The sequence below is a fragment of the Frieseomelitta varia genome, unplaced genomic scaffold, assembly GCF_011392965.1.
Source record: "Frieseomelitta varia isolate USP_RPSP 00005682 unplaced genomic scaffold, Fvar_1.2 scaffold_554, whole genome shotgun sequence".
Lineage (NCBI taxonomy): Eukaryota > Metazoa > Arthropoda > Insecta > Hymenoptera > Apidae > Frieseomelitta > Frieseomelitta varia.
The window spans coordinates 91,675-107,437 of NW_025110317.1; the positions used below are offsets into that span (position 1 = coordinate 91,675).

Below are 15,763 nucleotides of genomic sequence, written 5' to 3' on the forward strand. Positions count from 1 at the left end.
AAAAAAAAAAAAAAAACGCGCGGTGCAATTAAATTAGAAAAATATACACACATTTACAAGGTCCTGAAGAATGATTCGGTGTGCTTGAGGATGTTGCACGTTGGTGTGTCAAACGCCGTTAATAGTGTTATACATACAACGCGCAAAGTTTTTACTTTTAATCGTTGTTCGATTTGTTGAATCGTATTCTCGCCTTGAGAATTTCTGGAAACGAATCCCAGCGGATACGCGAGTCCTCGAATTATTTATTTTCAAAGTACAGCCACTTTAGATTAATATAATTAGTGGTAGCAGCGTGGCAACATGCTGGTAAGATACAACGATATCAAATAAAAGTTTAAAAAATGTAGAAAGACGGTTTTACAATGTGTAAAAACACTACGGATTGGTCAAGTCGCTATAAATCAACAGATCGCTGTCTAAAGTGTTAACTGTTTAGAAATTGTTACGTAGCTCTATGTATGTATACAGCGAGTCATTTAAATGCATATATATGTATATCGCGGTATAAAACTTTTCGAGAAGTACTTTCGTGCATAAGTTCAATTTGTTATGTAGAGTTATCAGAGTAAGTAATCAGTCGAGATGTTCCGTGTATTAATTTACGTGGCGTCAATGAAATTCTGAATACAGTGGAAATGTCTAAAAACGTTGTGAACACACACCTTAAGAGAAGTCGGTTTATTAGCAAAGTTGTTCTTGTCAGTTGAGCATTAAATTATGTCACCGTGTCTCGTGAGAGTTCAGACCTCCTCGACGATATTTAGAGAAATCGTCGATTCGAGCACGTTTTCTTATAAAAGGAAGAACTTTGAAATGTATATACACACACACGCACATATATATATATATATATCGCCTAGTATCTAATATTTCCTAGTCTCTTCAAAATTTAACGAAAACGTACTAATCGGTCGTGTCAGCGTAAAACGATGCATTCAAAGATATATTCTCGCCAACGAACCGTCAATTTCATTGAATTTTTACTACTTCTTGGCACTTGAAACTTGAAACACTCGGCTGTACTTTAAAAATCAAACAACTCGTGTCGAGAACTCGTAACCAGGCCGGATAACGTTTCCCACTACGACGACTAAGACGCAAAATACATTCGCGCAAATTTCTCAACGAAACATCGATGGGACGATTTCGCATCGATGTCGAAGTCTTCCTCGCGCGTTATGACAGCGTTTGTGCATGCATGTTGTGACACGAATGCAAAACGAATAACAAAAAANAAAAAAAAAAAAAAAAAAAAAAAAAAAAAAAAAAAAGAAAAGAAAATATAGCAGAGAGTGAAACGAAAGAAGAGATACAACATGGTTCGGCGTCTAGCAGGGGCCTCGTGTCTCGTCCTATTTATCTCTCGTTTAGATGCATTGCCGAACGAATCGATGGACCGTGTTTTGCTGTTCCGTCGAACGAAAGACGCTTCAGTTTCCTGCGTAAACGCCATTGACTTTCCGACTCGTTCGACTCGAACGAAGGAAAGTCATCGTATAAGGGAACGAGCTGAAGCAGTCTGAGGTCCGTCGACTTTCGTCAGCCTCGTGTCTCGCGAGATTCGTGTCTCCCGCCCAGACACGGCCGACAAACAATCCTAAACGCTACAACGACGTGTCACACGAAACTCGACGTAAATTATCTACTTAAAACCGTTTTGCCTATTTTATCCACTAGGTAGCCTCTATTTTCGCACGCCTTTCACACGTTCACGCACGCGATCTTTCTCTCTTTGTTCTCTTTTTGCTCGCGTTGCTCCTCTCCTTCTCTTTGCGTTCCTAAGCGAGGAGACGACACTCGACTCGACTCGACTCGACTCGGACGAGCCAAAGAGCAAACCGGGATAGTCTTCTTCTCGGTGTCTCCTCTTTCACGTTCAGGCAATGAGAGATCGTCTCGTCGATCGAGCCATCCTCGAGATTGTCGGATTCATCCTCAGGTTTGTCCTCAGGTTCAGAGGGACACCACACACCTCGTGCTTCGTCTCGCGATCCTTCGAGTTCTACGCTGATGTTCACCGGATGTTCGTCCGAGATGCTCGCCTTACGCGGAAACCAACGGACGCCTCCAGATGAGCGTTGCTTGCATGATTTTCTCCTCTCTGTCTCTCTCTCTCTCTCCCTCTCTCTCCCCCTCTGTCCGTTCTAACAAGACGAGCTTTTCAGCTCGCCGATATCAGCGATGTTCTGCAGTAGCGCAGCCGCCTCGCTGCTCGACTGGCTGGACTTGTATCGTTGCTTCAGGGTGCTCAATGCGGACAACAGTTTTGTGTTTGACGTCATTAGACGCGAATTCGCGGCGTCCAAAGCGGCTATTTGCTGCTCCTGCGCGTCGATCACGCGCTGCTTGTACGACAACGCAGCCGACATCTTCTGCTGTTCGCGCCGTAGCTCCTCCTCCACGGAGATTAACCTAGAATAATCAAACGATCGTCCGTTTAGCTCGTTCCTACCTGTGTCTCGTGGTTTATACTTGGAATCTTCGCGATCCACGTCGCGGACTTTCACCGCGGAGCAATCTCTTTTTCTCCCTTCTTGGCAGATATTTCGGATATTAGACATTTTCTTCTTCTTTTAATTTGAAGCTTTCGTTTTTTGAAATAGCGTTTTCTTTTTTTTTTTTCTTTTTTTTCTAAAAGATTGCTTCGCGATGGTTCTGAGCACACATGGAACTGAGTTTCCCCTGAGAACTCTCTCGATGCTTTCCGTCTATCGAATTTTCGATTACAATTTTCTTTTGTCTTTTTTGTTTTTCTTTTTGTGCTATCGCCGTGTGAGACGTAAGAAAGAAAGAGAGACTTCGCAGGGTGGCTTAAGAGGATCCAAGCGTACCACAATGCACATGTCCAAGAAAAGAACACCAATGAATACTCCGGAAACGAAAGTCAAAGGAAGCAGCAGTGTGTGTGTCTGGTGCAAAATATCATACGCTCGAACAACCAAAAAAAGAACGATCAATCAATGCAGTGGGCTATGAGAGCTTTTATTCGGTCAAAGAAGCGAGGGGCCTGCCTGCTTCTGCGAATTGTGGCCATCGTTGTCGAGTTTGTGTGTGAGTAGGTACAAGAATGTGGGGAGAAAATGTTCAGGACAATCACTATCACGTTAAATTTTCAATATTAAACATAATTAAAATCAATTATTGACTAATTAGCGTAGCGTTAATTGATTATCGAATAATCTTTGTTAGACATTGTTAATAGTTACTGAACTGCATGAAAAGGATACAGCGAAGAGCGTAATTGTGCTAATGATGATGAAAAATTGTCTTCATCGTACACCTGAGTGACCTGAAAGCACTCTAAATTAAATAACTGAATAAAACGAATGTTTCAACTAAACGCAGATTCACTTCCATCTGTCGAAATATTTAATAAAAAAAAAAAAAAAACGTGAATCTAGCAGAAAAGACTCGCGATAAATTTTAAGAGGACACTAGTTCAGAGAACTATCGTGAACATTTCCCGCGCAACGTAGCAACAAAAGCTACGCGCAAAAGTCAGAGTGGTTTGCAGAACGTGAACCGTGCACACGTGGAACAGAAACGAACGCATGATCAGAGAGGCGTGTGTGAAAGCTGTCGGTGTCGGATATCGAGAGACTTGGTGAAGTATTATGTGGCTGACTGAAATAATGTTTTTTCTTTCTTCTTTCTTTTTTTTTTTTTTTGGACAGTGATGTAAGTATAAAACACGCAGGGTGAAGAAAGCTGGTTAATCGAACAGTGATATTTTCTGACAATGAGTACAAGTATAAATACAATATAGTATAAGTATGTATATAAATCAGGTGGTCACAAACTTTCGAACCTCGTTGGTATCGAATTGCTCTTTTGAAAATGCGTACAGAAAGAGAGAGAGAGAGAGAGAGAGAGAGAAAATAGTTCAGCGCGTGTCTAATAAAACCAAGGTGTGGAGGACACGAGATACATAAATATATATAAATATATATGTATATACATATATATGAATTTAAAAAACGCTAAAAAACATGTGATGTAAAAATGTAAGAAGCTTAGAAATATAATTGACTCTTACACCAAGGTCCAGATCAAGCCAGAGTATACCAAATGCAGCGGATAGAATGCACAGGAACACACAATCAATTAAACATACATTATTTCGAGATTAAGTAACCGTGTTCGAGTGGTAGTTTCTTTTACTACGCTCTTTATTCTTTTCTCGTTCGTCTTTACTACCTCGACAATGCAAGGACATGTCTTTTTTCTTTTTTTTTTTTTTCTTCCTGGCTCGGTTTTGTTCTTTACGCATAGTATATAATTTGATCTTTCTCTTTCGACCGGTTTAATATTCTTGGCAGACGGAGCTGAATTTAACTTGGCGGCAAAAAAGGTAGACAAGATCGTGAGAATCGAGTACTTTGTATTTCGCATTAAACATCTTGTTAAGGAAAACGACCACAAACGAACGATAAATAAAACAACAAACAAATTAAACGAAGAACAACACAGAGATTCAAATAACGTGAAATATTTTTGGAGAATAAAACGTATGTACGTATCAACAGTCGTATACATCTACAAGAAAAATTCTACAGAAACGCTCACAATGAGATAATTAGCGGCAACGTCCGATCGGTAAAAAATTAAAAATTGGCAAACGACTGCTTTTGAACAAATTAAATTACATATGCGACTCGGCTGCTCTTTTTCCAAATTAACTTTCGACTCAACTCTGCCTGCCACGTGGAGAGATCGCGTTTCACGAATCTCTTGCTGAGAGAGTCACGCGTCTCCGAAAAAAGAGACTCGAGACGACGAAGAAACCATCGAACGAACGATCGACAGTATCTCTCCACGGATAACCATTCGGTCTTCTCGCGCGGAGAAAAGACGGTCGCGATGAAGAAGTGAGGAGAGAAAAAAAGAGAGAGAGAGAGAGAGAGAGGAGATGGAAGAGAAGAGAGAACCGACGTGACTGAGATGATGAGACGGAAGGGTTTCCGAGTGAAACGCAAGAGAAGAAAAGTGGTAGTCGTCATGGTGATGAGGGGGAGGTGATCACACTCAGGCAAAAGAATCAATCGGTGGGTTAGCGGCCGCGTTAATGAGGATCAAGTACCTGGAGATGATGCTCTTCATCTTGGTATCCGGTGCAACGCCGTCTATATCGGTATCCTCGGTTGCGCCTAACCGGGCCCTCAGTCGATCTACGCTACTCTGCAGCCTTTCGATTTCCACTTCGTACTGGAAACGAAGAGACGTGGCGTTGTTAGTTACAAGACACGCACGGACAGACAGAGGCGTTCCGTTAGACAGAGAGGCCGGAGAGAAAACAGAGACAGAGATAAAATAAATAAAAAAAAAAAAAAAAAAAAAAAAAAAGAAGGCGACGGCGACTAGTCGCGCGGTAAAAGAGGAACTTGTTATTCACAACGAGGTCACGTTACTAGTCACGAGTAATTATACACACACGGGTACGAGTTACGACGGATTAAAACAGAATTGTAAGTTCCTCTTTGATATACATATATATAGGAAGTTGAATTATGGTCCCATTGCCTCGATCGCTGCTGCAAAGTTGAAAATATTTCATCTCCACCGGTGTTGGTTTCGTGGATGACGGATAAATCCGCTCGTGTCGCAAATTCGTATTGTATAATAAAATTATATTGTCCATAATTTTATTCGTCATCGTGGAAACCAACGTACTCAATTACAATTCACATCGTAACACGATAATTCATTACCTGATCGATGCTTCGATGACTGCGGGACTTGCTTCTCCTCGTCGTGCAGCTCTCTTCTTCACTGGTGTCGGACAGGTCTCGCGTAGAATCCAACGACAGCCTCCTCCTCAACTTGGTGCAACAGACACTCTGATTCTGCTCCGAGTTATTCCTGTGCGTCTGGTTGGTCTGCCTCCACTGGTTCTGGTTATTTCTTTGCAGGTTCCTCACGTTATTCTGCGGCGGGGGCGAGGGACTGAGATCAACGCCTCTCACGCCCTCCACCCCGCCCCCGCTCCCGTCCCTCTCCTCGGAGCTACTGCTGCCTCTCCTCCCGTTCCTCCCGTGGTTCGATTCCATGTGGTAAACGGGATTGGCGAACGCCAACGGTGCCGCGCTGAGTATATGCGCGTTTGCATTGTTGCTGCTGAGATCCACGGGGCTGGAGCTTTGACTGTAAGCAGCGAAGCTTTGGTAACCGGACGAGGCAACATTGCTCAATTGGGAGATTGATATTTGGGAACCTTTCTGTGATTTCGATTCCGACACCTCGTCGTCGGCGTACCTCAACAGATCGGACAGCTCGTCCAAGTTACCATTGGCAGTCGTGTTGTTCTTGCTATTGTTGTAATTGTTGTTCGGCTGATGGTTAATCGACAGGGTGAGATTCGACGGTGGGTTCACCACGACGTTCGCGTTCACCGTTGTCTTCGAGACGTTGTTATAGTTCTGATGTTGCATTTGGTTCGCGTTATCTTCCTTGTTACAGTGGTTCCTGCTGGTCGATCTCGAGACGTTGTAGTTGTTGTGGTTGTAATTGTCCTCCCTGTCGTGGATGTCCAGGTTCTGCAATCGCGTCATGTTGTGTCTGTGGTTTTGCTGCTGTTGCTGCTGCTGAGATATGATGGTGCAGTTGTTCGTTTGGTTGATCTGCGACGTGGTGATGTTGTAATTGGAGTCTTTCAGATTGCTGTGACTCTCCGACCTCGTGGGACTCGTTGGGTGCGTCTGGCAGTGATTCACGTTCGCCAGGCTCGCGCTGGCTGTCAATCTGTACCCTGCGCCCGTCCTGTTCGACCCTAATTGTCTGTGTTGCCTCATGGGCGTCGGCGAACGCGACACGAAGGCTGGCGGCTCCAAGGGATAATCGTCCGTGGTGATTTGCAGCTGTAGCTTCCCGTTGTTCGGCATGTACGCGTTACGAGGAAGCGTCGCGGCCCTGGTCACGTTCGGGCTACGGGAACTGTTGTGGCTCAGCGTGTTCGATTGCAACACTTCGTTGCTATCTCTGATTGTCCCGTTCAGCGTGCTGTGATTGCTCAACGTCGACGTCGCCGACACGGACAGGTTGGTGTTGCTGTTCGCGATCGTTGGATCGTTGTAGCGGAATATGTTGTTCTGCAAGTTTGGATAGCGATGAGAAGCGGGCACTGGGCTCGGGCCCGATTGATCCAAAGCTATGGAGATCCTCTCGAGGATGTCTGGTAGTCTCGACGGGGGCAGTGACGAGGAAAACGAAGATATCGTGACAAAACTTTCGCGCAACAGCGCGTGCAGGAGAGACAGTTGCTTGCCGAGATCGATATACCCGTCGAACTCCAACGAGTTGTTGGCTGGCGCGTCCTTTGGCAGGGGGCTCTGTAAAAATGCAATTTCGATGCCGACGAGTTGTCGATTTTATAATTTCTCAAGAAAACAAAAAAAAAAAAAAAAAACTATTTTACGTACGCTGATTAACTGTAGAAAGTTCTTCATGGATTGAGCTTCACGTTCCAGAAGATCGTTCATAAACTCCATGAAATTCTCCTTTCCCTGGAATCTCGTGAAGTTCGCCAAAGTCTGAAGCGTTTTCGCCACGAGGGTGAGGTTTCTCGCCGCCTTTTCGTTCGGGTATTCTAGAAAAAGAGACTCGACACGTGTGTTTCGAGATTTTCAGGCCTAACGACTGTTTCGCTGACGACTTTCACAACCAGTTAACTGCATTCAACGTGTATACTACTCGTCGTGTAAAATAAAAAAATTACCATTTGCTATAAGAACTCCAAATTTCAATGAGAAGCAATAAAAATGTCATTTAGCGGTGTGTTTCATTTATATTACCAATGAAACTGCTGTGTATTTTATAAAAAAAAAAGTTTGATTATTTCCTTTGATTATATCTTTTGGATATTTCCCGTACAATGCATTGCCTTTCGCAAACTGAGTTGATTATCCCCCGAATTGTTTTGTACTAAAAAGAATAACCAAACTTTCTTTCGTTACTTCTCATTGAAATTCGGAATTTTTAAAATTTAGAGTGACGCTTAAATAAAGTTTCGGATCGATGTAAATACACGTCGAACGCAGTTAACCACTGGACCAGTTAAATTGTTAAATTTACAATGAAGAGCATTTGCACTGCGCTCGACGTCAGTGCATGACTTTACGCGACGGATTCTTAAAAATAAATTCCGCAGTTAACCGATCAATCGATACTCTAAACTAAACACAAAACGATCCCTCTCGTCAAATCGACCCAAAAGTAACACGCTGCTTATCACTCTGCTGTGTAACCGTTTTCGTTGTGCGAGTATTATCGCCACGGAGTGAATCGCGCAATATACACGTACCGAGTTTGCAGATCGCGACGTCTGAGACGTCTTTCGACTTACCGTGAGTAATGTTGAAGAGCGACGGGCTGAGAATAGCCGGGCAGAGGAATCTGAGGAATATGGACGCGGAGATGAGATTGTCGGCGATGTCCTCGCGGCCCATGTCGGCCAGACGTTCGCGGAATATACGGAAGCACTCGCGCAATTCGAGAGGAAAGTGAGCGTGGCTGGCCAGTATCCTGCTCCAGGCGAGCTCCACAGCGTTCCGCAGATTCTGTTGCTGCTTGTGAAGGGCCGCCACCGAGGCGACCTTCAGCGGGTCCACCTCGCAGTCGCCACCCTCCACCGCCCCCCTTACAACGGCCCCCAACGTCTCCTGTAGGTACCTATCACCCGTCAACTTCAGGTAAGCCTCCATCGCCTTCGTCGCCAGGGAATTTCCTCGAAACGTCAGCCTCTCGTCGTCTGAAATTCGACATTTCCCCGTTAATAAATGGGAGGGAACTTTGGCCCCTTTGACCACTTGCGTTGGAACGACCTGCCACGCACGTCGAGAATTTTTTGTTCCAAAATTGCAATATTTTCTCAGTTTTCGGTATATTTAAGTATGACTCCGGCAAAACAAATAATAAATTTATTACTACTTAATAAATTTCTATCCAGCGATATCATACCGACGAGTACAAAAAGAAAGCGACGAATTATTGTATACGGTTTGGTCACTCGTTGTGGTCCGCAATCAGTTGCTCAACGCAAATGGTTAACCCTCTAAAGTGTATAAAGAAAGGATATCTTAAAAAAAAGGGGGAAAGTTCTAAGCACCCTTTATCTCTTGTTTCAACAAAACAAATTTCTACGGTTTTCTGTTTTGTTGTTATTGTTGTAAGAGACGAGAATTTTTCAAGGGAAGACAATTTCTTGAGATTTAATACATATTTTTTCTTTTTAATAATAATACATTAATATTTACATATAAAAATTACTGCATCATCGTATCTTTCGATTCGACGAGTTACTCCTCCTCTACATGTACAGAAGATCAGCGTGACTCACCTATTCTGTGTATATCCATCATCACCAAGTCGGCGAGAAATTGAGGCGCTTTCTTTTCACGCTGCATGACGGCGACCAAAGCGGTGGCGATGTCCTCCTTCGCTTTGACACCGATCACCGGCTCCAATTTCTCGCACAAGCTCGCGTAATCCGTCTTCAAATACTCCAGGAACTCCTGGTACACCTGAACCGGCAGTATGTCCACAGATTGGAAGCGACATTTCACCCTGAGCGCTGGAGGCTCCTTCAGAGGGCCTTTATCCCCGACGACGGTATACCATTTCTCCGTTAGGTAACGAGACGTGACGTTGTGCACCGGTATGCTCACCGAACCTGCAGGAAAATTTCAAGCGATTTCACGAACGATCGACGCGCATTCTCGCTCCGTTGAAATTGAATTCAGAACAGAGAGATGGAATTCTCAAGGTAAAAGAAGCTTGGGAGGATCTCTCTCTCTCTCTCTCTCTCTCTCTCTCTCTGTGATTTTCACATTTCTTCGCTAATTTGCCTTTCAAGCTCACCGATTAAAACGTTCTTGTCCCTCTTCTTCTTTCTGTCAGCCTCCCTGTAGAGGTTCACCTGTATGGTGTTGACAGAGGGCAAATGATGGAAATCAAAGTGCTCGCCCCAGAAGCAGAGATCGGCCTTCAGTTTCGCGGTGGTTCTCGCGTACAGAGTGCTGTCCAGACAGACCTCGCAGAAGTATCGTTTCTTCGCCGGCACGCCCTTCGCCTCGAGCAGCCAGATCTGCAGGGAGTTGTCCGTTCGTCGTGTCTGCTCCGCGTCAGGCTGCACGGATTTCCTCAGGCTGTGCGTCCAACATTCAACGTACAATGATTAGTCCAACTGGACGAAACTGGGCGACAAAAATTGAGATCGCACGTCTGAAGTTGAAAATGACGTTCGAGAATAACGAGTATAAATAAACCTCTTTGGGGACGAATTTTTAATATCAGTTGTGACAAAGGAATCTAATTTAATTCAATGTGGCAAATAAAGAAAATTATGCTCGCATCGCGGAATTTCAAGAAACACATACGTGGCCAAGTAAAAATGAATAATCGAACCAAATAATAACGTTCAATTGCAACAAATTTGACAGCCACGATCGTTTAAGAGGCAAGTTGAAAGCTGGCTTGGGTAGGAAGTAGCAACAGTTGCAAAGAAGAAGAAGAAGAAGAAGAAGAAGAAGAAGAAGAAGAAGAAGAAGAAGAAGAAGAAGAAGAAGAAGAAGTAGAAAAAGAAGAGGCGACGGAGAAACGGTACCAACCTGTGTAACCACTGGTCCCGTTCGTGAGCGGTCCTGCAACTGAAATACTTGGGGCCGCCGGTGCTGGGTGTGACCTGGAAGCAGTGAGGTCTGCCAAGCAGGCTCGGATGCAGCGGTGTCACGGCCGCGAGGTCCATCGAGGTCACCGCCTGTCCGCAGAGCAGCGACTCGTGTGAACGGCAACCGCGAAGCCCGGCGCCCCGTTGCTTCTGCCGCTCGAGCTTCGTCACGCTCTTCGTCCTCTTCAGCGGGTTCGAGCGGAACGACCTCTTCGAGAAGAAATTCTGCCAACAGGCAAACAGAAAGAGAAATGATCACACGGTGTCCCTTGGACGAACGAAAGTGCTCGAGGCTTATGGAAATTCCATAACACGAATCCTGGAATGGGAATTTCATTCATTCGCGTGACGAGTTGGAAACTATAAAAAACTGCTAGTTGCAGTGCAAAAGTTCACACTGTGATGCTTGTGTTTGTGTGCAATTAAAAGATATAAAAGTACACAGTAAAGTTAAAACGACTAGGTTTCACTATTATTATATAATAATTATTATAAATATATTTATTATATAATTATATTATATAAATATAATAATTATTATAAATATATTTATTATATAATTATATTATATAAATATAATATAATTATAATTATATTACATAAATATAAAAATATATAAATAATAAATAAATAAAATATATATAAAATAAAATAAAATATATAAAAATATATAAATAACAAATAAATAAAATATATATAAAATAAAATAAAATATATAAAAATATATAAATAATAAATAAATAAAATATATAAAAATATATAAATATAATTATTATAAATAATTATATTATATATAAACATATAATTATTATAAATATATTTATAATTATATATATAATAATAACAAAATATAAATATATTTATAATTATATATATAATAATAATACATATATAATTATTATAAATATTATTATAATATCTCTAGTCTTTTAATCTTTTTTTTTCAGCACAAATGAACTCACTCACTGAATTATAAAACCTTCTCTTCTCAAAAGCACATACTCCTCATACAGTTTATAATACACTTATTACTTTTGTGCCGTTGTTCTACTTGAATAACTTTAATAACCATTCTGCATTGACAACTGAGCTTTTTGAAAACGCCGTAGCGAGCCGATTTCGATATTAAATCGCGATCGACGATCGAGTTCGTCCCGAACAACCCGCAACGCGCAAACATTCTCCGCGTCAGATTAATTACAAGAAGATTAATTGAACGACGGCGGTGGAACGCGGTGACGTGACGTGACTTCAACTTTGATGCATGACATAACTGTTCAACGGGTTCTCGTTCTCGGTTAAACGTGCCTTTCCTCGAAAGTTGAACGCATTCTGGTAATCTGCCTGGCACGTAGCCCTGCGTCGCTAAACTTGTTAATGCCAGCGCGCCGAAGCTATAAAAGATGAACTATAAAGGGAAACTTGCAGCCTTTTACGTTTCATTTAACGCGAAAGGACCTTTTCATCAGTGGCAAAAGCTTTTCTCTTTTTTTTTTCTTTTTTCTTCCATCGGTTCTACGTCAAAGTGAAGAATCATTTAATATAAAATCTGGAATCTAGGTCAATGGATAAATATGAAATTTATCGACGATTTTAGATCAACGATAGGATAAACTGCACGGCTATAAATATGAACAACGTTGCGTAACGTGGAATTTCTTTTGTCTGCTTGGGGGAAAATGTAATTTCTAACGTTACGGATGTTTAGTGATGTTTTTAATGCTTTTAAAGAGAGATAAAGGGGGATGGGACTTAATTTGAGCTGCCGACTTGATCAATTAGATGCGAGCTAGTCGAAATCGATTTCGAAGTTCCTTCGTACTGAATAAATTGAATAACTCGAGATGGCAATTGGCAACAAAGTGACCATCTTACAAACACGATTGCACCGTGTATTTTCAGATATCAGTATATATCACACCTGCGCAAACGCATTCCCACATTCGTAAAACTACAGTAAAATTAAATAGTCACAATACACACAGATATTATTGAAAATATTATATTTTTTTTAATATTATTAAAAACACTCGCGAAGAAAACACTGTGCATTTTTATACACTCTAACAATTTTACATTTCTTCAATTCTGAGCAAGAATTCTGATCCACTTTCGTCACGGAACATCAACTCGACAGTTTACATGTATTTATATCTGCCAGAGAACAACTAAGAAATCGTTCCGCTAGCAAAAGTCGTCCGTGCCACGAGTGAAAATCATCGACTGACTCGCCGAGTGATATCGAGAATCTTTCGTGACATTGCTCGAGTGAAAGGTATCGTGGCACCGTGTTTAATACATCCGGATCAACGATCCTTGGACCCAAAAATCAAACTTCTAACTTTCGCTGAAAACTACACCGTTACAAATGTATAAAATTTTCATGGAAAATCATAAAACAAACTACTTGGTAATTCTGATGATAATGAAATATACGTATTTCGCTATTTAGTGTAAATTCGAAGCTGCAATGTTCTCGAGGAAGAAAGAGTGATCGAAGAGTAATGTTAATATAGTAGAAATGAGTAAAAAAGAAGTATATCACACGAACAAGCAACGTAGTTTGATAAGAAGTTACAACAGGGACAGAAGAGTGTTAAATTATAATTAATTTAGAAGAAAATTTCAAAGACGTAGATTGCAAAATTCGTATACAGTATAAAGCGAAGAGCATAACCGAGTCAATGCGAAAAATTCTCGGCAATTTAAACTGTTGTAACTTTGTAAAAAAAAAAAAAGAATCACGGTTTCGTTTTAAAGCTTAAGAGCTGCGAGCAAAGAGTTTAAACTATAAAGTAACACAAAAGTTTTATTTTTCCAAAAGCACGCAGGAGATATTTCGCACTGTGTAACGTAAATTGTCGACGTAGAGGCGCTACGAAAAATTTCGCAGATTTTTCTCAACGAAATCCTCCTCCGACGTTCCACTTTCCTCCACTTTTGAACGTGTGATTCGTACCGCTTTTGTTCGGGTCATCGGGACAAAGACAAACTGGCCGGATGCCAGCGCAACTCGGAAGGATTCCAAGTGTTTCACGCGTTTTAGGAAACGCGCTCAGCGATGCGAGAGGTCGCTAGCTTTTCCTGATCCTAGCGTCGGATATCAGTTGGCCATAAATTTGTTCAGCTGTTTGTGCGAAAGTATCAACCGACGAACGCGAAAGAAATATTTCGAATAACATCTCTAACGTTTACGTTGAACGGACAAGACTGCACTCAATTGAAAATTATAGCGGCGGCGACGACACGTGCGTAATTTTTTTTCTTTCTTTCTTTCTTTATCCGGAAGATGAGCAGCCTCCGCTATAAGGGTATAGCAATCTTAAGAAACACCGGCTCTTTTCTGTAACCGCAACCGACTCGTCTCGGACTTTTTCTCCGAACGATCTCTGTTAGCTGCAATTTCTCTTTGCAAGAGACAGAGCTGCAGATTGCTCAATTTATCCGTAAATGCTTTTCCCTCCGACTGATCTCTGCAGCTTCTATTTGACGAGTATCAAGTATTAAGAGTCGCTGACTATTTTTAACTCCTCTTGCGCTGAAATGACGTGCCACACGCGTGGAGAATTTTTTTAATCTGAAAATTGCAACTATTTCTCAGTTTTCAGAGTCTATTTGAATGTAACCTAACCCAGGCAAAACAAACGATAAGTTTATTACTTCGTAATAATTTCTATCCAGCGATATCACAGCGACGGGTTCAAACGAGAAAGAAAGCGACGAATTATTGTATACGGTTCGGTCACTCGTTATGGTCCGCAAACCAGTTGCCGGCGCAAGTGGTTAAAAATTATTTAGGACTTACGAAAGCGGAAATACCGCTTCCCTTTCCTCGGTATTACAGCGAACATATCACTCAGATTTTTCTACAAACATACCTAGATCAAGAGAGAGAGAGAGAGAGAGAGAGAGAGAGAGAGAGAGAGAGAGAGAGAGAGAGAAATGTCACTGCCTCCACGTTCAGCCTGCCACGCATATTTACCCTAGCAGTGAAGTAGTTGATGATCATGCTGACAACCTTGTCCTCCTCGTTCTCCTCCATCGGTTTCACGCACATTTTTCTCCTGGTCATGCGAATCGTGCCGCGTGAGAAACAACAGCAGATGTTCCCGGTCCACGAATTCCAACGGAGGAAAAGAATTCCACCCTACGTCGTTCTATGCCCTCTTCGATCGGTCACCCTTAGAGGATATTTAGGACACGAAATCGAGGATACGCATTTCCGCCAAACTCATTTCTTCTCTCTTTCTTTCGTTTTCTTTCTTTTTTTTTTTTCACTCTCGTTCCATCAAGTTTCGACGAACACGATTTCTCCGTTTGAAATGTTTGTTCTTTTTCGACTGTTTGGAAACTCACCTCGCCGACGAGAATCGATCCTATCGATTCGCGTCAATCCGCGCTGATCGCTGACTTCCTGATAAACTGACCTCGCGCGTAAACATGGCTGTCATAAACCAGTTATTACGCGGCTGACTCACCACATAATATTATTCGGATATATGTCAATAAGGAAATCCAGCGAACGGGAAGATGATCGATACGAACCTTCTTCTTCTTGTTCTGTATTTATTAGTCACGATTTCTAGACTAATTTCTCTCTCTCTCTCTCTCTTGCGAGATGCCACAGACACCACTGTTCTTTCGTTTGCAAGCCTATTTTCTTGCAAATTGGATGTTTATCGATGGTGACTCGCCGGTTTCATCCGCGAGGCTTTTTAATCGTCGACTTTCCGCGCTATTCTTTTTCTTATTGCTCCATTTTCCCTCCGATTTTTTGCTCCATTACCTTCTTCTCCTTCATTACTTCCCTCCCCCTCCCAAAAGGGATCGTGATTTCTCGTCTCTCGCGGCCGATGAGATACGATCGTTCCGAGTTCTTCACTTCTTACGGTTTTATTTCTACCTCTGGCCCTGATTAATTAGTTCACCTCGCGGCGTTCGTTTTTGTTATCGTTGGAAATCGGGGGCGACGCGGCGATTTCACTTTGTTCTTGCTGGCTGTTTTAATTGTCTTCTTCTTTTTTTCCCTTTTTTAACAGCTTTAGCTTGCACTTTCAACTTGCGAAATTTGCGGGGGCGAATTTCGTTGCTCGTTCTTCG

General features: G+C 42.1%; 1 protein-coding gene across 2 annotated transcripts; it reads right to left on the minus strand.

The window, feature by feature from the left end:
• Positions 1-176: 176 nt before the first annotated feature.
• Positions 177-15,388, minus strand: LOC122533797 (ras GTPase-activating protein raskol). Of its 2 annotated transcripts, XM_043663861.1 has the most exons (10): positions 14,646-15,388; positions 10,605-10,888; positions 9,856-10,142; positions 9,335-9,667; positions 8,342-8,746; positions 7,419-7,585; positions 6,256-7,328; positions 5,712-6,144; positions 5,084-5,208; positions 177-2,415 (listed from the first exon to the last, which is right to left on the minus strand). In XM_043663861.1, the coding sequence occupies exons 1-10, from the start codon at positions 14,733-14,735 to the stop codon at positions 2,148-2,150; spliced, it is 3,465 nt and encodes a 1,154-aa protein (XP_043519796.1). In that variant the 5' UTR covers positions 14,736-15,388; the 3' UTR covers positions 177-2,147. The 2 variants fall into 2 exon arrangements, with proteins under 2 accessions (XP_043519796.1, XP_043519795.1); XM_043663860.1 differs by having other exon boundaries at positions 5,712-7,328; positions 14,646-15,386.
• Between the last annotated feature and the right edge of the window lie 375 nt (positions 15,389-15,763).